Source organism: Mustelus asterias, unplaced genomic scaffold, assembly GCF_964213995.1.
Source record: "Mustelus asterias unplaced genomic scaffold, sMusAst1.hap1.1 HAP1_SCAFFOLD_1550, whole genome shotgun sequence".
Taxonomy (NCBI): domain Eukaryota; kingdom Metazoa; phylum Chordata; class Chondrichthyes; order Carcharhiniformes; family Triakidae; genus Mustelus; species Mustelus asterias.
Genome location: NW_027591495.1, coordinates 2681 through 29152, shown reverse-complemented (window position 1 = coordinate 29152; position 26472 = coordinate 2681). Strand labels below are relative to the sequence as shown.

The 26472-nt window shown below is 47.9% G+C and overlaps 1 protein-coding gene across 1 annotated transcript in view; it reads right to left on the bottom strand.

Moving 5' to 3' along the window:
* adcy3a (adenylate cyclase 3a) overlaps positions 1-21406 on the bottom strand; it is a gene marked incomplete at its 5' end in the record, with an annotated part of 43332 nt that extends 21926 nt beyond the window's left edge. Inside the window, 6 exons of the mRNA XM_078206497.1 lie at positions 6702-6818; positions 6964-7051; positions 12638-12799; positions 13221-13363; positions 20091-20210; positions 21238-21406. Of these exons, the coding sequence (XP_078062623.1) occupies positions 6702-6818; positions 6964-7051; positions 12638-12799; positions 13221-13363; positions 20091-20210; positions 21238-21406 (799 nt within the window). The remainder of the gene's footprint in view (positions 1-6701; positions 6819-6963; positions 7052-12637; positions 12800-13220; positions 13364-20090; positions 20211-21237) is intronic.
* Positions 21407-26472: the final 5066 nt, after the last annotated feature.

Here is a 26472-nt window from a genome sequence, read left to right as displayed (position 1 = left end):
AGAGTGGACAGTCAGAAGCTTTTTCCCAGGTTGGAAGAGTCAATTACTAGGGGGCATAGGTTTAAGGTGCGAGGGGCAAGGTTTAAAGGAGATGTACGAGGCAGATTTTTTACACAGAGAGTAGTGGATGCCTAGAACTCGTTGCTGGGGGAGTTAGTGGAAGCGGATACGGTAGTGACTTTAAAGGGGTGTCTTCACAAATACATGAATAGGATGGGAATAGAGGGATATGGTCCCAGGAAGGGTAGGGGGTTTTAGTTAAGTCGGGCAGCATGGTCGGTGCAGGCTTGGAGGGCCGAAGGGCCTGTTCCTGTGCTGTAATTTTCTTTGTTCTTTGAAAGTTGAGTTGAGAGCACGATCAAGTCAGCCCTGATCTTAACGACTGGCAGGGCAGGTTCGAGGGGCCGAATGGCCTACTCCTGTTCCTGTTTCTTATGTTATTATGAGATAGACAGACGGACACAGACAAACATATATGACAGATACACAGATACATACAAACACACAGACATGCCCTTTACACTGAATCTACTATCTAAAGATCTATTTCAGAGACAAGACATTGCTAATAGTCCCGAGGCTCTCTCCTGTGTTTCCCCTTGACGCCAGCCCTGGCACTCTGCCATCTTCAATATCCTAATGAGAACGCTATCATGTGGATAATATGGCACTCACTCCAAACAAACCACTCATTAGCTAACTGAAAGCAGATCATTACGTCCCCGTGTTACACATTAACCAGATGAGTCACTACACTTACAGTTCAAAGGTCACTCCAGTTTGTAGCCATAGACATCAGCCATTAACCAATCACCGTACAGCTTCTTGTTGTACTCAAAATATTTTCCTTGTAAAATATTGCAAAGCGCTCACGAATCAGGCCCTTCAGTAATTCAGACACAGAGCTGAGTACAGACTTCTAGCACAACCCCATCATCCCAGCAATGGTAACAGAGAGAAATCAGCCACGGTTCCTGCTCCCGATCACTGCCCAATGATCCCTGCTGGATATGTGTCAAATCAACTGCGTGTATTTATATTTGTGTGTGTGTGTGTACGTGTGTGTGTGTATGCGTGTGCGTGTGTGTGTCTGTCTGCGTATCTGTGTGTGTGTGTGTATACGTGTGTGCGTGTTTGTGTGTGTGTGTACAGGTGTGTGTACGTGTGTGTGTATGTGTGTGTGTACGTGTGTGTGTGTGCCTGTCTGCGTATCTGTGCGTGTGTGTGTACGTGTGTGTACGTGTGTGTGTGTGTATGAGTGTGTGTGTGTGTCTGCGTATGTGTGTGTGTGTACGAGTGTGTGTGTCTGTCTGCGTATGTGTGTGTGTGTACATGTGTGTGTACATGTGTGTGTACGTGTGTGTGTATGTGTGTGTACGTGTTTGTGTACGTGTGTATGTGTACGTGTGTGTGTACGTGTGTGTGTGTGTGTGTATGTGTTTGTGTACGTGTGTGTGTACGTGTGTGTGTGTACGTGTGTGTGTACGTGTGTGTGTACGTGTGTGTGTGTCTGTGTTTCTATATTTGTGAATGCATTTGCATGAGGGGGTCTGTATATGTTTCCACACAAGCGGGAGGACACCTTGGGGAGGGCTCATACAGCGAGGCAATATGGGTAGAGCTCAGGAATAGGAAGGGTGCAGTCACAATGTTGGGGGTTTACGTTCGGCCTCCATACAGCCAGCGGGAGATAGAGGAACAGATATGTAGGCAGATTTTGGCACGGTGTAAAAGTAACAGGGTTGTTGTGGTGGGAGATTTTAACTTCCCCTATATTGACTGGGACTCACTTAGTGCTAGGGGCATCGATGGGGCAGAGTTTGTAAGGAGCATCCAGGAGGGCTTCTTGAAACAGTATGTAGATAGTCCAACTTGGGAAGGGGCCGTACTGGACCTGGTATTGGGGAATGAGCCCAGCCAGGTGGTCCACGTTTCAGTAGGGAAGCAGTTCGGGAACAGTGACCACAATTCAGTAAGCTTTAAGGTACTGATGGATAAAGAAAAGTGGAGTTCTCAAGTTAAGGTGCTAAATTGGGGGAAGGCTAATTACAACAATATTAGGCAGGAACTGAAGAATGTATATTGGGGGCAGTTGTTTGAGGGCAAATCAACATCTGGCATGTGGAAAGCTTTCAATTATAAGTTGATCGGGATTCAGGACCGGCACATTCCTGTAAGGATGAAGGATAAGTATGGCAAGTTTTGGGAACCTTGAATAACGAGAGATATTGTGAGCCTAGTCAAAGAGAAAGGAAGCATTTGTCAAAGCTAGGAGGCTGGGAACACACGAAGCAAGTGTGGAATACAAGGAAAGTAGAAAGAAACTTAAACAAGGAGTCAGGAGGGCTAAAAGAGGGAATGAAAAATCATTGGCCAGCAGGATTAAGGAAAATCCCAAAGCTTTTTATACATATATAAAGAGCAAGAGGATAGCCAGAGAGAGGGTTGGCCACTCAAGGACAAGGGAGGGAATCTATGCGTAGAGTCAGAGGAAATGGGTGAGGTATTAAATGAGTACTTTGCATCAGTATTCACCAAAGAGAAGGACTTGGTGGATGATGAGTCTGGGAAAGGGTGTGTAGATAGTTTGAGTCATATTGAGGTCAAAAAGGAGGTGGGATTGGGATTCTTGAGAGACTTAAGGTAGACAAGTCCTCAGGGCCTGATGGGATATACCCCATAACGCTGAGAGATGCAAGGGAGGAAACTGCTGGGGCCTTGAGAGGAATCTTTGTATCCTCACTGGCTACAAGGGAGGTCATGAAGTGGAATGTGTATGTGTATGATGACCAGGATATTGGGTTCATGTCACACTATCTGTAATCCCCACAGCTTGCCTGGACCTGCAGAGTCTCACTGGCTGTCCAGTCTGGAGACAATACACATCTCTTTAACCTGTCTTAATGCTCTCGCCACTCACATTGTTTGTACCTTTAAGACTTGATTAGCTGTAAGTATTCGCATTCCAACCATTATTCTGTAAATTGAGTTTGTGTCTTTATATGCCCTGTTTGTGAACAGAATTCCCACTCACCTGAAGAAGGGGCTTAAGGCTCCGAAAGCTTGTGTGGCTTTTGCTACCAAATAAACCTGTTGGACTTTAACCTGTTGTTGTTAAACTTCTTACAAGGGAGGTCCCAGAGGATTGGAGAATAGCCAATGTTGTTCCTTTTTTTAAGAAGGGTAGCAAGGATAATCCAGATAAATACAGGCCGGTGAGCCTTACGACAGAGTAGGGAAATTATTGGAGAGGATTCTTTGAGACAGGATTTATTCCCACTTGGAAATAAGTGAATGTATTAGTGAGAGGCAACATGGTTTTGTGAAGGGGAGGTCGTGTCTCACTAACTTGATCAAATTTTTCGAGGAAGTGACGAAGATGATTGATGAAGGTAGGGCAGTGGATGTTGTCTACATGGACTTCAGTAAGGCCTTTGACAAGGTCCCCCAAGGCAAACTGGTACAGAAAGTGAAGTCGCATGGGATCAAAGGTGAGCTGGCAAGGTGAATACAAAACTGGCTCGGTCAAAGAATGAAGTTTAACAACACCAGGTTAAAGTCCAACAGGTTTATTTGGTAGCAAAAGCCACACAAGCTTTCGGAGCTCCAAGCCCCTTCTTCAGGTGAGTGGGAATTCTGTTCACAAACAGAGCTTATAAAGACACAGACTCAATTTACATGAATAATGGTTGGAATGCGAATACTTACAACTAATCAAGTCTTTAAGAAACAAAACAATGTGAATGGAGAGAGCATCAAGACAGGCTAAAAAGATGTGTATTGTCTCCAGACAAGACAGCCAGTGAAACTCTGCAGGTCCTCAGCGCCAACAACTGCCAGTTTCCAGATGCAATTTTACATCTCATCCGCTTCATCCTGGACCACAATATCTTCACCTTCAACAACCAGTTCTTCATCCAGACAAACGGAACAGCCATGGGGACCAAATTCGCACCTCAATATGCCAACATCTTCATGCACAGGTTCGAACAAGACTTCTTCACCGCACGGGACCTTCAACCGATGCTATACACTAGATACATCGATGACATTTCCTTCCTTTGGACTCATGGTGAACAATCACTGAAACAACTCTATGATGACATCAACAAGTTCCATCCCACCATCAGGCTCACCATAGACTATTCTCCGGAATCGGTTGCATTCTTGGACACACGCATCTCCATTAAGGACGGTCACCTCAGCACCTCACTGTACCGCAAGCCCACGGATAACCTCACGATGCTCCACTTCTCCAGCTTCCACCCTAAACACGTTAAAGAAGCCATCCCCTACGGACAAGCCCTCCGTATACACAGGATCTGCTCGGATGAGGAGGATCGCAACAGACACCTCCAGACGCTGAAAGATGCCCTCATAAGAACAGGATATGGCGCTCGACTCATTGATCAACAGTTCCAACGCGCCACAGCGAAAAACCGCACCGACCTCCTCAGAAGACAAACACGGGACACAGTGGACAGAGTACCCTTCGTTGTCCAGTACTTCCCCGGAGCGGAGAAGCTACGGCATCTCCTCCGGAGCCTTCAACATGTCATTGATGAAGACGAACATCTCGCCAAGGCCATCCCCACACCCCCACTTCTTGCCTTCAAACAACCGCACAACCTCAAACAGACCATTGTCCGCAGCAAACTACCCAGCCTTCAGGAGAACAGTGACCATGACACCACACAACCCTGCCACAGCAACCTCTGCAAGACGTGCCGGATCATCGACACAGATGCCATCATCTCACGTGAGAACACCATCCACCAGGTAGACGGTACATACTCTTGCAATTCGGCCAACGTTGTCTACCTGATACGCTGCAAGAAAGGATGTCCCGAGGCATGGTACATTGGGGAAACTATGCAGACGCTGTGACAACGGATGAATGAACACCACTCGACAATCACCAGGCAAGACTGTTCTCTTCCTGTTGGGGAGCACTTCAGCGGTCACGGGCATTCGGCCTCTGATATTCGGGTAGGCGTTCTCCAAGGCAGCCTTCGCGACACATGACAGCGCAGAGTCGCTGAGCAGAAACTGATAGCCAAGTTCCGCACACACGAGGATGGCCTCAACCGGGATATTGGGTTCATGTCACACTATTTGTAACTCCCACAGTTGCGTGGACCTGCAGAGTTTCACTGGCTGTCTTGTCTGGAGACAATACACATCTTTTTAGCCTGTCTTGATGCTCTCTCCATTCACATTGTTTTGTTTCTTAAAGACTTGATTAGTTGTAAGTATTCGCATTCCAACCATTATTCATGTAATTTGAGTCTGTGTCTTTATAAGCTCTGTTTGTGAACAGAATTCCCACTCACCTGAAGAAGGGGCTTAGAGCTCCGAAAGCTTGTGTGGCTTTTGCTACCAAATAAACCTGTTGGACTTTAACCTGGTGTTGTTAAACTTCTTACTGTGTTTACCCCAGTCCAACGCCGGCATCTCCACATCGGTCAAAGAAGACAGAGGGGAGCAGTGGAAGGGTGCGTTTCTGAATGGAGGGCTGTGACAAGTGGTGTTCCTCAGGGATCAGTGCTGGGACCTTTGCTGTTTGCAATATATATAAATGATTTGGAGGAAAATGTGACTGGTTTGATTAGTAAGTTTGCGGATGACACAAAGGTTGGTGGATTTGTGGATAGCAAAGAGGATACAGCAGGATATAGATCAGTTGGAAACTTGGGCGGAGAGATGGCAAATGGAAGTTTAATCCGGACAAAGGTGAGGTAATGCATTTTGGAATGTCTAATACAAATGGGAAATATACAGTAAATGGCAGAACCCTGAAGAGTATTGATAGGCAAAGGGATCTGGGTGTACAGGTACACAGTTCACTGAAAGTGGCAATGCAGGTGGAGAAGGTAGTCAAGAAGGCATACGGCATGCCTGCCTTCATCGGCCGGGGCATTGAGTTTAAAAATTGGCAAGTCATGTTGCAGCTTTATAGAACCTTAGTGAGGCCGCACTTGGAATATAGTGTTCAATTCTGGTCGCCACACCACCAGAAGGATGTGGAAGCTTTGGAGAGGGTACAGAAAAGATTTACCAGGATGTTGCCTGGTATGGAGGGCATTAGCTATGAGGAGAGGTTGGAGAAATTTGGTTTGTTCTCACTGGAACGAGGTTGAGGGGCGACCTGATAGAAGTCTACAAGATTATGAGGGACATGGACAGAGTGGATAGTCAGAAGCTTTTTCCCAGGGTGGAAGAATCAATTACTAGGGGGCATAGGTTTAAGGTGCGAGGGGCAAGGTTTAAAGGAGATGTATGAGGCAAGTTTTTTTACACAGAGGGTAGTGGGTGTCTGGAACTCGCCGCCAGGGGAGGTAGTGGAAGCGGATACGGTAGTGACTTTTAAGGGGCGTCTTGACAAATACATGAATAGGATGGGAATAGAGGGATATGGTCCCCGGAAGGGTAGGGGGTTTTAGTTCAGTCAGGCAGCATGGTCGGTGCAGGCTTGGAGGGCCGAAGGGCCTGTTCCTGTGCTGTAATTTTATTTGTTCTTTGTTCAAGCCAGTGTGCGTGCACATTCTTGTGTGTGAATGTGCATGTGTGTGTGTGTGCACCTGTGTGTGTGCACGTCTGTGCTGTGTGCGTGTGTCTGTATGTGTGCACATGCCTGTGTGTGTGCGTGCATGTCTGTGTGCATGTCTGTGTGTGTGTGTGTACCTGGGATGGACACTCACCATGTCTATGATATCTGCTGTGGTGAGGATGAGGATTGCAGACATGGCCCATGTGTTCCTGGCCCACCGAGTCCTGTCGATCCATGTCGAGAACAAGACCAGTTTCTTGGGGAAGACCTGAAGAGGATGAGAACTGTGAGCATCTGCACTTGGAGAAGGAGGTCACTGGGCACAACTAACATGGTGGGCAACATTGAAGAGGGAAATTAGTGGACAGATTCATGGCCAGAGACAGAATCAAGGCCTCTGACTCTGGACTCACCCTGGGGAAGACGGCAGCAAGAGAACACAGGGTGAGGATCAGCAGCAGAATCTCCCCGACAATGAATGTGTAATAATTCACCAGCAGCCTAGAAAAAATAGAGAACAGTCACAGGAAAATAGAATTTAAAACAGATCCACCCCAACCTCACCCTGACCCCTGACCCCACCCCAACCTGACCCCTGACTCCAGTCCCAAGCAGCCAGTCATGTTGGCCTTTCCCCTTCATGTGAGAAAATAGTTTGAACCAGTTACTCACCTTCTTCCCACATCCCTTCAAACACCTTTTCTTTCCTCCATCCCCTCTCCAATCTCATCTCGAAAGTTCACATTGTTTCTTCCTCAACCACTCACCCTGGAAATGAAACTGTGGTAAACCACTGTTAGCTTATTGCCTGTGTGTGTGTGTGTGTGTGTGTGTGTGTGTGTGTGACATGCCTGGACATGCCCCTGCCGGCCCGGCCTGGGACTCCTCCCCCCCTGGTGCAGGTATAAAGGTGACTGCTCCCCACCCCCTGCCTCAGTCTCTGGACCAGTTCATCGGCATGGGTGTGCTTCAAGTCTTTTGCTAATAAAAGCCTACTTGTTCGAGCATCCAAACTAGTCTTTGCTTGATTGATAGTGCATCAATTTTATTAGCAAAAGTTTTGGGATGGAGCAGATACTAAAACCCGATAGACTTGAATTGGATCCTCTAGCTGTAGGAGCCTCGAACAGCTTCGATCACTGGCTGCGCTGTTTCGAAACTTTCCTCACCGCCTCCGTCGTCCGGACCGAAACCGACAAGCTCCACGTGCTCCACGCCCGGGTCAGCGATCAAGTATTCTCGATGATTAGAGACGCTGAAACTTACAAGGACGCGATCGAACTTTTAAAAGGCCAGTACAACAAACAGACTAATGTAATCTACGCCAGACATCTTCTGGCTACTCGCAGACAACAGCCAGGAGAATCGGGCAATCAATTCCTGCGTGCGTTGCGAGCACTTGGCAGGGCCTGCAACTGCAAGGCCGTAACAGCCGCCCAAAACACTGAGGACTTAATCAGAGATGCCTATGTCACGGGTATCGGGTCAAACTATATCTGACAACGACTGCTGGAACAGGGTGGGCTGGATCTACAAAAGACTGTGGCGCTTGCCGACTCGTTAGATGTGGCCTTCCGTAATCCCGAGGCCTACACCCCCGACCACGGGGGTGCATCGTGGACACCGCGGCTGCCGCCACCTCTGTACTCGGGAGGGCCGCAGGCCTACACCACGTCACGTCCCACCAATGACCCGACCGCTGCAGCAGTCTCCGGAGGCCCGAGGTGTTACTTCTGTGGCCTGGGGAAGCACCCCCAACAACGTTGCCCGGTGAAGGATGCGATCTGCTCCGGGTGTGGAAAGAAGGGCCATTACGTGAAGGTATGCAGGGCGAAATCGACTTCCAAGCCCAGTAGCGCCGCGTGCGACCCACGGGGGCCGCCATCTTGGGCTGGGTAGCCGCGTGTGAGCCGTGCGGGCCGCCATCTTGGATGCCTTCAGCCACATGTGAGCCATGCGGGCCTCCATCTTGGACGCCGTCAGCTGCGTCGCAAAATCCAACGGTGGCTTCGATTACGCTGGACCAATCCAGGCCTCACCAACTCGCCAGGACCGTGATGGACATCGAGGTAAACGGTCACATTACAAGCTGTTTATTTGACTGTGGGAGTACGGAGAGCTTTATTCACCCTAAGCCAGTGAAGCAAATGATCTCCATGGCTTCAAAGTCCCACTCGGTGGATGTCCTCGGGTACTGCGTGGCGACCCTGACTGTACGGGGCACAGTGTACAAAAACTTCAGACTCCTCATGCTGCCAGAACTCTGCGCTGCCGTACTCCTGGGGCTAGATTTCCTGAGTCACCTTAAGAGCGTCACCATGGAGTATAATGGGCCTTTTCCCCCGCTCTCCGTTTGCAATCGGCAGTTCTTAGATCGCCCACCGCGCACCACCTGCAGCCTCTCGACCCTTAAAGTCACCCCTCCCTCACTGTTTGAAAATCTCACCCCCGACTGCAAGCCCATCGCCACCAAGAGCAGACGGTACAGTGCTGGAGACAGGGCTTTAATCAGGTCCGAAGTACAACGGTTCCTAGGGGAGAGGATCATCGAGGCCGGTACCAGCCCCTGGAGAGCCCAAGTGGTCATTGTTAAAACTGGGGAGAAACATCGCATGGTCATTGACTACAGTCAGACCATTAACCGCTACACGCAGCTGGACGTGTATCCCCTCCCCCGTGCAAAGGGACCTGGGGGTCCTTGTGCATGAGACGCAAAAGCCCAGTCTGCAGGTACAACAGGTGATCAAGAAGGCAAATGGGATGTTGGCCTATATTGCGAGGGGGATAGAATATAAAAGCAGGGATGTCTTGATGCACCTGTACAGGGCATTGGTGAGGCCGCAGCTGGAATACTGTGTGCAGTATTGGTCCCCTTATATGAGGAAGGATATATTGGCATTGGAGGGAGTGCAGAGAAGGTTCACCAGGTTGATACCGGAGATGAGGGGTTTGGATTATGAGGAGAGGCTGAGGAGATTGGGTTTGTACTCGTTGGAGTTTAGAAGGATGAGGGGGGATCTTATGGAGACTTATAAGATAATGCGGGGGCTGGATAGGGTGGAGGCGGAGAGATTCTTTCCACTTAGTAAGGAAGTTAAAACTAGAGGACACAGCCTCAAAATAAAGGGGGGTCGGTTTAAGACAGAGTTGAGGAGGAACTTCTTCTCCCAGAGGGTGGTGAATCCCTGGAATTCTCTGCCCACTGAGGTGGTGGAGGCTACCTCGCTGAATATGTTTAAAGCGCGGATGGATGGATTCCTGAGCGGTAAGGGAATTAAGGGTTATGGGGATCAGGCGGGTAAGTGGTACTGATCCACGTCAGATCAGCCATGATCTTATTGAATGGCGGGACAGGCTCGAGGGGCTAGATGGCCTACTCCTGCTCCTATTTCTTATGTTCTTATGTTCTTATCTCTGACATGGTTAATCAGATTTCGCAATATCGGGTGTTCTCCACCATCGACTTAAAATCTGCATACCACCAGCTCCCTATCCGCCCGGAAAACCGCCAATATACTGCCTTCGAGGCGGATGGCCGCCTCTATCAATTCCTTAGGGTCCCCTTCGGTGTCACCAATGGGGTCTCGGTTTTCCAGCGTGAGATGGACCGAATAGTAGTCCAGAACGGGTGCGGGCCACCTTCCCGTACCTGGATAATGTCACCATCTGCGGCCATGATCAGCAGGACCACGATGCCAACCTCCACAAATTCCTCCACACCGCCACACTCCTAAATCTGACCTATAATAAGAAGTGCATATTCTGCACACGCCGCCTCGCCATCCTTGGTTGTCTTGTGGAAAACGGGGTCATCGGTCCTGAACCCGACTGCATGCGTCCCCTCCTGGAACTCCCCCTCCCCACCAGCCTCAAAGCACTGAGGAGATGCCTGGGCTTCTTCTCGTATTACACCCAGTGGGTCCCCAATTATGCGGATAAAGCCCGTCCGCTCATCAAATCCACCTCTTTTCCCCTGACGTCAAAGCAGACATCGCGAAGGCCACGATGCACGCTGTAGACGAATCCATCCCGTTCCAGGTGGAGAGCGATGCGTCTGACTTTGCCCTAGCCATGACCCTTAACCAAGCGGGCAGACCCGTGGCCTTCTTCTCACGAACCCTCCAAGGCCCTGAAATTCGACACTCCTCTGTCGAAAAGGAGGCCCAAGCCATAGTGGAAGCTGTACAGCACTGGCGCCACTATTTAGCTGGTAAACGATTCATCCTACTCACGGACCAACGGTCAGTTGCATTCATGTTTAACAACACGCAGCGGGGCAAGATCAAAAATGATAAGATATTGAGGTGGAGAATCGAGCTTTCCACCTACAATTACGACATCTTATACCGGCCCGGGAAGCTCAATGACCCCCAGACGCCCTGTCCCGGGGAATATGTGCCAGCGCACAAATAGACCAATTGCAGACTCTCCACAACGACCTCTGCCACCCGGGGGTCACCAGGTTTTTTCACTTCATTAAAGCCCGTAACCTGCCCTACTCCATTGAGGAGGTCAGGTCTATAACCAGACACTGCCAGGTCTGCGCAGAATGCAAGCTGCAGTTCTATCGGCCAGACAGAGCACACCTCATAAAGGCCACCCGCCCTTTCGAACGCCTAAGCGTCGACTTCAAAGGCCCCCTCCCCTCTTCTGACCGCAACATATACTTCCTCAACGTCATTGACGAATATTCACGTTTCCCCTTCGCTATTCCCCGCCCGGATATGACCTCGGCCACGGTCGTCAGGGCCCTGCACAGCCTCTTCACACTGTTCGATTTCCCTAGCTATATCCATAGCGACTGGGGATTCTCCGTTATGAGTGATGAGCTGCGACAGTACCTGCTCTCCAAAGGCATAGCCTCGAGTAGGACCACCAGCTACAACCCCAAGGGGAACGGACAGGTAGAGAGGGAGAACGCGACAGTCTGGAAGGCCGTTTTATTAGCTCTCAGGTCTAAAGGTCTTCCAGTCACCCGCTGGCAAGAGGTCCTCCCTGATGCACTACACTCGATTAGATCGCTCCTTTGCACAGCTACCAATGCTACCCCTCACGATAGAATGCTTGTTTTCCCCAGAAAGTCCTCCTCGGGGACCTCACTACCGTCATGGCTGACGTCCCCAGGCTCTGTCCTGCTCCAGAAGCACGTGAGGACCCATAAGTCGGACCCCCTGGTCGAAAGGGTCCAACTCCTCCACGCCAACCCCCAATACGCCTATGTGGCGTACCTCAACGGGTGGGAGGACACGGTCTCTATTCGAGACCTGGCACCCGCAGGTGCCCCAGGGACCACGACGACCCACAACCCCACACCCCCAACCCTGTATACAGCACACCTGAGCCTCAGGAGCCGCCACCACTCACTCGACAATCGGAAGGGACTACAGACGACTCGAGCGACTACAGCCTGGCGCCTGAACAAACACCGCGGCCACCGGAACCGACACCACAACCGGCACTACGGCGGTCGCAGCGGCAGATCAAGCCCCCAGAGAGACTAAATTTGTAATTCTGTAAATATCGTTCCACCCACCTCACCCCCGCCGGACTCTTTTTTAAAAGCAGGGGGTGAATGTGGTAAACCATTGTTAGCTTATTGCCTGTGTGTGTGTGTGCGACATGCCTGGGCATGCCCCTGCCGGCCCTGCCTGAGACTCCTCCCCCCCTGGTCCAGGTATAAAGGTGACTGCTCCCCACCCCCTGCCTCAGTCTCTGGACCAGTTCATCGGCATGGGTGTGCTCCAACTCTTTTGCTAATAAAAGCCTATTTGTTCGAGCATACAAACTAGTCTTTGCTTGATTGATAGTGCATCAGAAACCCACAGCCTCACAGCTCTCTGTGAAAAAGTTTCTCCTGCTCTCTGTATGAACTCCCTGATATTTAGTCTTGCATCTGTGATGCCTTGCCCTTGAGACTTTCAACAACTGGAAACAGTCAGCTTCTACCTACCTAGTATCGTCCTGAACAGATTTAGCAAACCTGGATCATATTGACCGGAGATCACCCGCTGGGAGATTGTGGCAGTGTCCAACAACAGGGACACTCGGTCTGGATAACCCTTGACCCTGACACCAACAGCTACTCACCCAGGGTCGATGAAAAGCTGCACCAAAAAGGTGAACGAGAGGATGACACAGGAGCAGCTAAATGCTGCTCCGCTCTGTTTCTCCTTCTCCACTGAGAAGCGGCTCTCGAGCTGAGGGTCAGTGAATCGCATTGACAGTCGGTTTGTGGATTTTCCTCTCATCCTGTTAATGGGGAACACCATGAGAGTGAGCGATTGGACTGAGACATTCCATCGCGCAACCATCCACCCCCCACCCCATCCCTCCCATCCTCCCCCTCACCCACCCCTCACTCCCACCCCCCACTCCCCCACCACACGGCTCCTTATCCATCACTCACCCTGAATCCAAGTACTCATTCCCTAATCCCACATCCCAGTCCCTCCCTCCCCTCTCTCTTTGGTACCACTTTCACTCTCTCTGCTCCCACTCGCTCCCTCCCTCTCTTTGGCTCACACCTCTCTCTCTCTGTCTGTTCTCCCTCCTGGTGACGCCATGTTATTAGTAGTTGTACACACACAGATTGAGGCCTGTCTCCAGCACTATGGCAATGTTTGATCCTGCCTCCCTCCCGCGGCCCAGCTGTGTGGGGGGTGTTACTCACGCCTGCAGTGTCTCTCGCTCCAACAAGGCCGCATTCAGTAAATGATTGAGCTCCAGCTGGTTCTGTTCAGCATCGATCACCTGCTCGGATATATCCCGCAATCGCAGACGCCTCCGAGGGTTGGGAAAAGAAGGATTGACAACCTGTACAGAGAACCGGTTGGATTAGGAGAGTGAGTGAGTGGTGTGGATGCTCAGAGCCAGTGTTTCTGAAGAAGAGTCAGAATGGACTCAAAACATTGACTTAGACTAAGAACAGTACAGCACAAAACAGGCCCTTCGGCCCACGATGTTGTGCCGAGCTTTATCTGATACCAAGATCAAGCTATCCCACTCCCTATCATCCTGGTGTGCTCCATGTGCCTATCCAATAACCACTTAAATGTTCCTAAAGTGTCTGACTCCACTATCACTGCAGGCAGTCCATTCCACCCCCCAACCACTCTCTGCGTAAAGAACCTACCTCTGATATCCTTCCTATATCTCCCACCACGAACCCTATAGTTATGCCCCCTTGTAATAGCTCCATCCTCCCGAGGAAATAAGTCTTTGAATGTTCACTCTATCTATCCCCTTCATCATTTTATAAACCTCTATCAAGTCTCCCCTCAACCTCCTCCGCTCCAGAGAGAACAGTCCTAGCTCCCTCAACCTTCCCTCATAAGACCGACCCTCCAAACCAGGCAGCATCCTGGTAAATCTCCTCTGCACTCTTTCCAGCGCTTCCACATCCTTCTTATAGTGAGGTGACCAGAACTGCACACAATATTCCAAATGTAGTCTCACCAAGGTCCTGTACAGTTGCAGCATAACCCCACGGCTCTTAAACTCCAACCCCCTGTTAATAAAAGCCAACACACTATAGGCCTTCTTCACAGCTCTGTCCACTTGAGTGGCAACCTTTAGAGATCTGTGGATATGGACCCCAAGATCTCTCTGTTCCTCCACAGTCTTCAGAACCCTACCTTTGACCCTGTAATCCACATTTAAATTTGTCCTACCAAAATGAATCACCTCACATTTATCAGGGTTAAACTCTATCTGCCATTTTTCAGCCCTGCTTTGCATCCTATCTATGTCTCTTTGCAGTCTACAACAGCCCTCCACCCCATCCACTACTCCACCAATCTTGGTGTCATCAGCAAATTTACTGATCCACCCTTCAGCCCCCTCCTCTAAGTCATTAATAAAAATCACAAAGAGCAGAGGACCAAGCACTGATCCCTGTGGCACTCCGCTAGCAACCTGCCTCCAATCCGAAAATTTTCCATTCACCACCACCCTCTGTCTTCGATCAGATCGCCAGTTACCTATCCAATCGGCCAACTTTCCCTCTATCCCACACCTCCTTACTTTCATCATAAGCCGACCATGGGGGACCTTATCAAACGCCTTACTGAAATCCATGTATATGACATCAACTGCCCTACCTTCATCAACACACTTAGTTACCTCCTCAAAAAATCCTATCAAATTTGTGAGGCACGACTTGCCCTTCACGAATCCGTGCTATCCCGGATTAATCCGCATCTTTCTAAATGGTCGTAAATCCCATCCCTAAGGACCTTTTCCATCAACTCACTAACCACCGAAGTAAGACTAACCGGCCTATAATTACCAGGGTCATTTCTATTCCCTTTCTTAAACAGACGAACAACATTCGCCGCTCTCCAGTCCTCTGGCACCATCCCCGTGGACAGTGAGGACCCAAAGATCAAAGCCAAAGGCTCTGCAATCTCATTCCTTGCCTCCCAAAAAGTCCTGGGATATATTTTATCAGGCCCAGGGAACTTATCGACCTTCAGTTTATTCAAAACTGCCAGGACATCCTCCCTCCGAACATCTATTTCCTCCAGCCTATTAGCCTGTAACAGCTTCTCTTCCTCAAAAACATGGCCCCTCTCCTAACCAACTTAGTCTCTCCTCATATGACAGACCTGCCACCCCAGGAATCAGCCTGGTAAACCTTCGCTGTATTCCCTCTATAGCAAGGACATCCTCCCTCAGATAAGGACACCAAACATAACAATAAGGGACCCAGCACTGAAGCTTGTGGTATGCCACTGGACACCAGCTTCCAGTCGCTCAGCCTCCTACCACCACCCTTTCTGTCATAATTTCTAACTTATCACTATTTTAGTTTCAAATAAGCAACATTCCTCTTACAGTCTTGCAACTCACTTTAAATAAAGTTAGCAATCACAAATATACTTGCTGAAATGAGTGTAGACAGCCTTCGAGGCTTCATAGAGATCTAGAGCTTTCAGAAACCTGCAGAATTTCCCGAACTTCAACCAGAACATAATTCCCCCTTTTTGTTTTAGGCTGGGGTTCCACACAAACAATTAGAACCCTAGTAAAAGGTTCCTCAAATAGCGGGATGGGTATTAATGATCCGGGTTTAATTACCGCTTGAGGTTTTCCTATTGTCTGATATGTGAGACATGTATGGCAAAATGTAACCACATCTTTATGTTGTCCAGGCCAATGAAAGTGTTTTTGTATTTTTACTTGAGTTTTCCTTAACCTCCCCCTTGTGGAATCTAATGTGTTACCCGCAAAACCTCCTTTCTATAACCAAATTCTTCTCAACTCGATTTTCTGTATTTTTAATCCAGATTAATGAACTTCTGCCCATTTTCCATCTGCCTGAATATGTAAAGGTCTCAATTTCCTCATTAATACATTATTTCTAATGTAATAACACTCCAGTATACATAGAACATAGAACAGTACAGCACAGAACAGGCCCTTCGGCCCACGATGTTGTGCCGAGCTTTATCTGAAACCAAGATCAAGCTATCCCACTCCCTATCATCCTGGTGTGCTCCATGTGCCTATCCAATAACCGCTTAAATGTTCCTAAAGTGTCTGACTCCACTATCACTGCAGGCAGTCCATTCCACACCCCAACCACTCTCTGCGTAAAGAACCTACCTCTGATACCCTTCCTGTATCTCCCACCACGAACCCTATAGTTATGCCCCCTTGTAATAGCTCCATCCACCCGAGGAAATAGTCTTTGAACGTTCACTCTATCTATCCCCTTCATCATTTTATAAACCTCTATTAAGTCTCCCCTCAGCCTCCTCCGCTCCAGAGAGAACAGCCCTAGCTCCCTCAACCTTTCCTCATAAGACCTACCCTCCAAACCAGGCAGCATCCTGGTAAATCTCCTCTGCACTCTTTCCAGTGCTTCCACATCCTTCTTATAGCGAGGTGACCAGAACTGCACACAATATTCCAAATGTGGTCTCACCAAGGTCCTGTACAGTTGCAGCATAACCCCACGGCTCTTAAACTCCAACCCCCTGTTAATAAAAGCTAACACACTATAGGCCTTCTTCACAGCTCTATCCACTTGAGTGGCAACCTTTAGAGATCTGTGGAAATGAACCCCAAGATCTCTCTGTTCCTCCACAGTCTTCAGAACCCTACCTTTGACCCTGTAATTTGTCCTACCAAAATGAATCACCTCACATTTATCAGGGTTAAACTCCATTTGCCATTTTTCAGCCCAGCTTTGCATCCTATCTATGTCTCTTTGCAGCCTACAACAGCCCTCCACCTCATCCACTACTCCACCAATCTTGGTGTCATCAGCAAATTTACTGATCCACCCTTCAGCCCCCACCTCTAAGTCATTAATAAAAATCACAAAGAGCAGAGGACCAAGCACTGATCCCTGAGGCACTCCGCTAGCAACCTGCCTCCAATCCGAAAATTTTCCATCCACCACCACCCTCTGTCTTCGATCAGACAGCCAGTTACCTATCCAATCGGCCAACTTTCCCTCTATCCCACACCTCCTCACTTTCATCATAAGCCGACCATGGGGGACCTTATCAAACGCCTTACTAAAATCCATGTATATGACATCAACTGCCCTACCTTCATCAACACACTTAGTTACCTCCTCAAAAAATTCTATCAAATTTGTGAGGCACGACTTGCCCTTCACGAATCCGTGCTGACTATCCCGGATTAATCCGCATCTTTCTAAATGGTTGTAAATCCCATCCCTAAGGACCTTTTCCATCAATTTACCAACCACCGAAGTAAGACTTACCGGCCTATAATTACCAGGGTCATTTCTATTCCCTTTCTTAAACAGAGGAACAACATTCGCCACTCTCCAGTCCTCTGGCACTCAGATTCTTCTGTGTATGCTTTTTAATATATCTGTTTTACCTCTGCATCTTTCTGTTGTAATTCTGCCAACTTTACTGGACTAAAAATATCCACTTTATCCTCCACCTGTTCTTGTTCTTTTTCAACAATCTGGTCACAATATTGTTCTGATAACTGAGCCTCCGTCTAATTAACTTTGCTCTTTGATTTCTCCTCCTCCTGTCTCCACCTGTGGCTTTGTGGTCGAGTTACCACGCACTTGGGAAACATTCCAGGACATGCTTCCTACAACACCTCAGTTGTTTGACTTTCCTCTGGCTTTTCAACCACAATAGGCATCCCACCTGTGATCCAGCTACATCGTTACCCAGGTTAAAATGTAAAGGTAACCTCTAAAACTCCTATCACCACTTCACCCCTTGTCACCGGACTCTCTAACCTTGCCTTACATAATGGAACACTACACCCTTCACCCCCATTCCACATTTTACTACCTTTTCTGGCGATACTCCTTCCAAGCTACTATACCTCCTCATCTCGCATCATTAAAGATTAAATGGCACTTGCATCCCTTAATATCTTAATCTCTTTACCTACCTCACCTTGTAAATATGAGTAAACCTCACCTACACAAATCCGACAAGGCTGTACATTCTTTTTCAGGTCTTCAGCTTCAACTGAAGAGGTGAAAAAGAATTTTGCCAATTTAAGGAATCTCACTGACTTATCTTGCCTTAACCTGTCTGTCTTCTCAGTGCTTTCCTTAAGCCACCAACACTGTGAATTTGTGTGTCCAACTTTATTACAAAGAAAGGATTTAAGATTTCTTCTCTCTCTTCCATCCTCACACATTTCCTTTTTAACCTGAAGCAAACTGTCCTAACTATCTCCAAGACTTCCTCTGTATTGACCACCTGTCTTTTCCCCAGTTTCTATCCCTCACAAATTGAAATTGATGTCAAAAACCAAACCTTGATTTATGAACTGAGGCACAATTATCTGCCATTTCTGCTGCCAATTTTATTCACCGTCTCAGAGCAGCTCTAACAAATGGCGCAGCTTAACTCGCAACAGTTTAACACGAAAAGAAACAACTCTAATTTCTAAATCATCATTATTTCAGTTCGAAATAAACAACATTCTTCTTATAGACTTAAAACCCACTTTAAATATCATTAGCAATCACAAATATACTTGCTATTATGAGTGTAGGGAGTCTTGGGAGTTTTCAGAGAGATGTAGAGCTTTCTGAAACCTGCAAAATCCCCCTAACTTCAACCAGAACAACAAAGCTCCAAACAGTCTAGTTTCATCATATACCCCGATGTTTCTGATCCTGTACTTTAACAATACTTTATTCATAAAATATCTGAAAGAACATTATAAACATTTCAGAATGGCCATCACAGAAAGGGCAATGACATTCAAGTTTTCTACATCGAGCAAGTTGCACTCTGAGGTGCTTCAACCCAGTCACAAGATCACCAACACTCTGAGCTATAAGAGTCTTTATTTTCTTTCTGAACCTTCTTTTGGAATTCCACATCAGACTGGAATTGTTTGAGAAGTCATGAGGTATATCTTTATCAAAATGGCAATCCCTTAACTTGGGTAATATGACTGAATTTTTATGGTTAAAATCTGTAAGGGGGTTTTGCCAGGAATATAATTAATTTGTGTATTTTTCACCATGCAGGTTTATTTGGGGAATTTCACAGTAACTTCATTGCAGTGTTAATGTAAGCCTTACTTGTGATTAATAAATAAACTTTATTTTACTTTTTTACTTTACTTTCTGTAAAACTGTTTTAACTGAAACTTTAATCTTGTGGGTTTCAGTTCTTTATTACATCTTTTAATTTTTACAATTCTGCAGGTGTTTCCGGAGTTCTATGCTTTTGAGGTCAGTAGCTATTCCTCCTCATTTCCACAATAAAAAAAGATTTATGATCAGTGTGCCAGACCTCACTCTGGGTCTGGCTTGCTCAATGACATCTGCTGTGATGGTAACACTCACATGCAAACATTATTTACTTATTTTCAGATGACAGATCAATCTGCGTTGTTTATTTCTCTCTCCTCAGACTCTCTGACTCTTTCCCACCTTGACCCATTCCCACAACAACAAAATACTGCACATGTTACACATTGGAAATAAAAAGAGAAACTGCTCCAAATGCTGAGTGATTCTGGCAGCATGTGTGGAGAGAGGAACAGAGTTAATGTTTCTGATCAATGACCTGCCATTGGCTCAAGTTGACACATCGTTGCTCTGGAAACATTAACTCTCTCTCTCTCGCTCCACAGATGCTGTTCGATCCCTGAGTGTCCCAGCACTTTCCCATTTTACTTCACTTTAAGTTTTAATCTGACCGTTTGTGTTTCACCAACTCAGCATTCACTAAAACTGGCTGCAAATATCCCTCAACAACACATGCCTTTACCCAGCATCGATGCGTGTGTTCAGCGTCTTAGATTTGCTCAATGTGTCCCCCTTACCCAGAGACACTCAGAGTGAACATTGAATATTTCTGTGTTGAGCTGGAGTTAGAGCTCACTGGTTCGGGCAGATAGCAGATATCACTCCATGTATGCAAGGTCCTCAGCCTGGGACAGGCTACGTAGCGTTAGCAGGTCTCACAGGCATCTTTCTGCAGCAATGCAGTTGAAGAATGCAGACAGATGATTTAGTGTCACTCTGCTGAGAGCTAGGCTGAGTCACACCGTGCCGCCTACTCACCCGGGTGTCCAGATCCTCAGCATCATCTGGGCTGGGGCAGGGGGTGTGGAGGCTGCCGTTACACTCTGTGGTGTTAATCAACAGCGGCGAGTTTCCATTGGACGATGTGAGAGACAACTTCTGAAAAAGAGTGAACAGTGATCGCCAATTAAATCATCAAGAGAAAGTGAGAGAGGGAGAGAGAGAGACAGCGATAGATACAGAGAGAGAGATAGAGAAAGGGACACAGAGAGATAGAGACAGAGAGAGACAGAGATAGATACAGAAAGAGAGAGAGAGAGGGACAGAGAGAAATAGAAACAGAGAGAGACAGAGAAATATATAGAGAGAGGGATAGACAGAGAGAGAGAGAGAGACAGCGAAAGATACAGAGAGAGAGATAGAGAGGGGGACAGAGAGAGACAGAGACAGATAGATACAGAAAGAGAGAGAGATAGACAGAGAGAGAGAGAGACAGAGAGAGGGACAGAGAGAGAGAGAGAAAAATATATAGAGAGAGGGATAGACAGAGAGAGAGAGAGAGACAGCGATAGATACACAGAGAGAGATAGAGAGAGGGACAGAGAGAGATAGAGACAGAGAGAGACAGATAGATACAGAAAGAGAGAGAGATAGACAGAGAGAGGGATAGAGAGAGATGGAAACAGAGAGAGACAGAGATAGATACAGAAAGAGAAATAGAGAGAGAGAGAGAGACAGAGAGAGAGACAGAGAGAGGGACAGAGAGAGAGACAGAGAGAGAGAGACAGAGAGAGGGACAGAGAGAGATAGAAACAGAGAGAGACAGAGATAGATACAGAAAGAGAGAGAGACAGAGAGAGGGACAGAGAGAAATAGAAACAGAGACAGAGAGAGAGAAATATATAGAGAGAGGGATAGACAGAGAGAGAGACAGCGATAGATACAGAGAGAGAGATAGAGAGAGGGACAGAGAGTGATAGAGACAGAGATAGATACAGAAAGAGAGAGAGATAGACAGAGAGAGGGACAGAGAGAGATAGAAACAGAGAGATAGAGATAGGCAGAGAGAGAGAGAAATATATAGAGAGAGGGATAGACAGAGAGAGAGAGAGGCTTAGACAGAGAGAGGGAGATAGATAGAGACACAGAGGGAGAGACACACATTCTTCCTGACTATCTGGCTCACCACACCATTGATCCCATTCTTCACCACTGTGGATTTTGGAGGCACCACCACCAGGTAGGTCTTTATCCCCTTCTCTCGCAAATACTCGCTCCTCTTTTCCCCTTCTCCTGGTTCAAGTTCAAACTCTCCATTCAGGCAATTACAGGTGCTTTGGGAGATGTGGACCCTCCTGTTAACAGAGGTTACAATCAGCACATTCGCCGCTTCCAGTCCTCACTGACAGATAGGCACAGTCACTTTTACTCCTCACTCAGACATGACCTGGACAGGAAAACTCTTAAACTCAGCTGTGGCGAGCTGCCCCTCCCACTGTGCGAGTAACGGGGGAACAGAGTCTGCCTCAGTCTGGAGCATCAGATCTCAACCCAGACACAGGCTCAGGTCTCACACTGTAATCCAAACTGACACCCCAGGGGTAATACTGAGGGAGTGCCGCACTGTCAGAGGGTCAGTACTGAGGGAGTGCCGCACTGTCAGAGGGTCAGTGCTGGGGGAGTGCCGCACTGTCAGAGGGTCAGTGCTGAGGGAGTGCCGCACTGTCAGAGGGTCAGTACTGAGGGAGTGCCGCACTGTCAGAGAGTCAGTACTGAGGGTGTGCCGCACTGTCAGAGGGTCAGTGCTGAGAGAGTGCCGCACTGTCAGAGGGTCAGTGCTGAGGGAGTGCTGCACTGTCAGAGGATCAGTACTGAGGGAGTGCCGCACTGTCAGAGAGTCAGTACTGAGGGTGTGCCGCACTGTCAGAGGGTCAGTGCTGAGAGAGTGCCGCACTGTCAGAGGGTCAGTGCTGAGGGAGTGCTGCACTGTCAGAGGATCAGTGCTGAGGGAGTGCCGCACTGTCAGAGGGTCAGTACTGAGGGAGTGCCGCACTGTCAGAGGGTCAGTGCTGGGGGAGTGCCGCACTGTCAGAGGGTCAGTACTGAGGGAGTGCCGCACTGTCAGAGGGTCAGTACTGAGGGAGTGCCGCACTGTCAGAGGGTCAGTACTGAGGGTGTGCTGCACTGTCAGAGAGTCAGTACTGAGGGTGTGCCGCACTGTCAGAGGGTCAGTGCTGAGAGAGTGCCGCACTGTCAGAGGGTCAGTGCTGAGGGAGTGCTGCACTGTCAGAGGATCAGTGCTGAGGGAGTCTCGCACTGTCAGAGGGTCAGTACTGAGGGAATGCCGCACTGTCAGAGAGTCAGTGCTGAGGGAGTGCCGGACTGTCAGAGGGTCAGTACTGAGGGAGTGCTGCACTGTCAGAGGATCAGTACTGAGGGAGTGCCGTACTGTCAGAGGGTCAGTACTGAGGGAGTGCTGCACTGTCAGAGGGTCAGTACTGAGGGAGTGCCGCACTGTCAGAGGGTCAGTACTGAGGGAGTGCCACACTGTCAGAGGCTCAGTGCTGAGGGAGTGCCGCAATGTCAGAGGATCGGTGCTGAGGGAGTGCCGCACTGTCAGAGAGTCAGTACTGAGGGGGGGAGTGCCGCACTGTCAAGACATCACTATTTATTTCCTCAAGTTCCCTAACATCCATGCTTTTCTCAACAGTAAATACTGATGAGAAATATTCATTTAGGATCTCACTCATCTCTTGTGGATCTGCACATAGATGACCTTGTTGATCTTTAAGAGGTCCTACTCTCTCCCTAGTTATTCTTTTGCCCTTTATGTATTTGAAGAATCTCTTTGGATTCTCCAATCACAGAATACCTACAGTACAGAAGGAGGCCATTTGGCCCACCGAGTCCGCACCGTCCACAATCCCGCCCAGACACTATTGCTGTGACCCTCATTTACCCTGCTGATCCCCCTGACACTAGGGTCAATTTAGCATGGTCTATCAACCTAGTCTGCACATCCTTGGACTGTGGGAGGAAACCAGAGCACCCGAAGAAAACCCATGCAGACATGGGAAGAACATGCAAACTCCAGACAGACAGTGTGGAGGCCGGAATTGAACCTGGGACACTGGCGCTGTGAGGCAGCAGTGCTAACCACTGTGTAGGCCCTCATTCGCCTTTGCCTTATTGCCAAAACAATCTCATGTCCCCTTTTTGCCCTCCTGATTTCTCTCTTAACTCTATTAGATATTCACTTGATCCCAGCTGCCTATGCATGTCATGTGCCTCCTTCTTCTTCTTGACCAGGGCCTCAATATCCCGAGTCATCCAGGGTTCCCTACTTCTTACCAGCCTTGCCCTTTACTCTAAGAGGAATGTGCTTACCCTGAAACTGGTTAACACACTTTTGAAAGCCTCTCACTTACCAAATGTCCCTTTGCCTTCCCACAGACTCCCCCAATCAACTTATGAAAGTTCCTGCCTGATACCATCAAAACTGGCCTTGCCCCAATTTAGAATTTTAACTTTTGGGCCTGACCTATCATTCTCCATAGCTATCTTAAAACTAATTGAATTATGGTCACTGGTCCCAAAGTGATCCCTCATTAACACTTCTGTCACCTGCCCTTCCGTATTTCCCAAGAGGAGGTCAAGTTTTGCCCCCTCTCTAGTCGGACCATCCACATACTGAATGAGAAATTCCTCCTGAATACACTCAACAAATTTCTCTCCATCCAAACCTCTAATCCCATGGCTGTCCCAGTCAATGTTGGGAAAGTTAAAATCCTCTACTATTGCCACCCTATTTTTCCTGGAGCTATCTGTAATCTCCTTACATATTTGCTCCTCAATTTCCCGCTGACTATTTGGGGGCCTATAGTACAACCCTATCAAAGTGATTTCCCCTTCTTATTTCTCAGTTCTACCCATATAGACTCAGTGGCTGAACCCTCGGATATATCCCCTCTCAGTACGGCCGTGATGCTTTCCCTAATCAAAAGTGCAACTCCCCCTCCTCTCTTACCTCCTGGTCTATCTTTCCTACAGCATCTGTACCCTGGAACATTGAGCTGCCAGTCCTGCCCCTCCTTTAGCCATGTTTCAGTAATTGCTATAATATCCCAGTCCCATGTACCCATGCCCTGAGTTCATCTGCTTTGCCCGTCAGGCCTCTTGCATTGAAATAAATGCAGTTTAATCTGGACTTTCTTTGTTCCCTGTCTTGCTTTTGCCTGATCTGTCTGGTACTAAGATTACTGACACTGCCTTTACTAACTAATGTGCTCTCTTTAACTTCTGTGCTGTCCTCAAACTTCTCATCTATCTCCCTATTGCTTTGGGACCCAACCCCCACCCAAACTGTCAGGCAGGGAGGAAGTGGTCGAGCGAGGGAACCGTGGTTTACAAAAGACGTTGTGTCTCTTGTGAAGGAGACTTATGTAAAGATGAGACGTGAAGGCTCAGTTAGGGCGCTTGAGAGTTACAAGTTAGCCAGGAAGGACCTAAAGAGAGAGTTAAGAAGAGCCAGGAAGGGACATGAGAAGTCTTTGGCAGGTAAGATCAAAGAAAACCCTAAAGCTTTCTATAGGTATGTCAGGAATAAAAGAATGACTAGGGTAAGATTAGGGCCAGTCAAGGACAGTAGTGGGAAGTTGTGCGTGGAGTCTGAAGAGATAGGAGAGGCGCTAAATGAATATTTTTCGTCAGTATTCACGCAGGAAAAAGACAATGTTGTCGAGGAGAATACTGCGATACAGGCTATTGGACTAGATGAGATTGAGGTTAATAAGGAGGAGGAGTTAGCAATTCTGGCAAGTGTGAAAATAGATAAGTCCCCTGGGCTGGATGGGATTTATCCCAGGATTCTCTGGGAGGCTAGGGAGGACATTGCAGAGCCTTTGGCTTTGATCTTTATGTCGTCATTGTCTACAGGAATAGTGCCAGAAGACTGGAGGATAGCAAATGTTGTCCCCTTGTTCAAGAAGGGGAGTAGAGACAACCCTGGTAATTATAGACCGGTGAGCCTTACTTCTGTTGTGGGTAAAGTTTTGGAAAGGATTATAAGAGATAGGATTTATAATCACCTGGAAAGGAATAATTTGATTAGGGATAGTCAACATGGTTTTGTGAAGGGTAGGTCGTGCCTCACAAACCTTATTGAGTTCTTTGAGAAGGTGACCAAAGAGATGGATGAGGGTAAAGCAGTTGATGTGGTGTATATGGATTTCAGTAAAGCGTTTGATAAGGTTCCCCACGGTAAGCTATTGCAGAAGATACGGAGGCATGGGATTGAGGGTGATTTAGCGGTTTGGATCAGGAATTGGCTAGCTGTAAGAAGACAGAGGGTGGTGGTTGATGGGAAATATTCATCCTGGAGTTCAGTTACGAGTGGTGTACCGCAAGGATCTGTTTTGGGGCCACTGTTGTTTGTCATTTTTATAAATGACCTGGATGAGGGCATAGATTGGAGGATAGCTAATGTGGTCCCGTTATTTAAGAAGTGTAGGAAGGATAACCCGGGTAATTATAGGCCGGTGAGCTTGACGTCCGTGGTGGGGAAGTTGTTGGAGAAGATTCTTAGAGATAGGATGTATGCGCATTTAGAAAGGAATAAACTCATTAACGATAGTCAGCATGGTTTTGTGAGAGGGAGGTCATGCCTCACTAACCTGGTGGAGTTTTTTGAAGAAGTGACTAGAATGGTTGATGAGGGAAGGGCCGTGGATGTCGTCTATATGGACTTTAGTAAAGAGTTTGACAAAGTCCCTCATGGTAGGCTGGTGAAAAAGGTTGGATCTGATGGGATAAAGGGGGAGGTGGCTAGATGGGTGGAGAACTGGCTTGGTCACAGAAGACAGAGGGTGATAGTGGAAGGGTCTTTTTCGGGCTGGAGGCCTGTGACTGGTGGTGTTCCGTAGGGCTCTGTATTGGGACCTCTGCTGTTTGTGATTTATATAAACGATCTGGAAGAAGGTGTAACTGGGGTGATCAGTAAGTTTGCGGACGACACAAAATTGGCTGGACTTGCAGATAGTAAGGAGCATTATCAGAGGCTACAGAAGGATATAGATAGGCTGGAAATTTGGGCAAAGAAATGGCAGATGGAGTTCAATCCTGATGAATGCGAAGTGATGCATTTTGGTAGAACTAACGTAGGGGGGAGCTATACGATAAATGGCAGAACCATAAAGGGTGTAGATACGCAGAGGGACCTGGGTGTCCAAGTCCACAGATCCTTGAAGGTGACATCACAGGTGGAGAAGGTAGTGAATAAGGCATATGGCATGCTTGCCTTTATAGGACGAGGCATAGAGTATAAAAGATGGGGTCTGATGTTGCAGTTGTATAGAACGTTGGTTCGGCCGCATTTGGAATACTGCGCCCAGTTCTGGTCGCCAGACTACCAGAAAGACGTGGA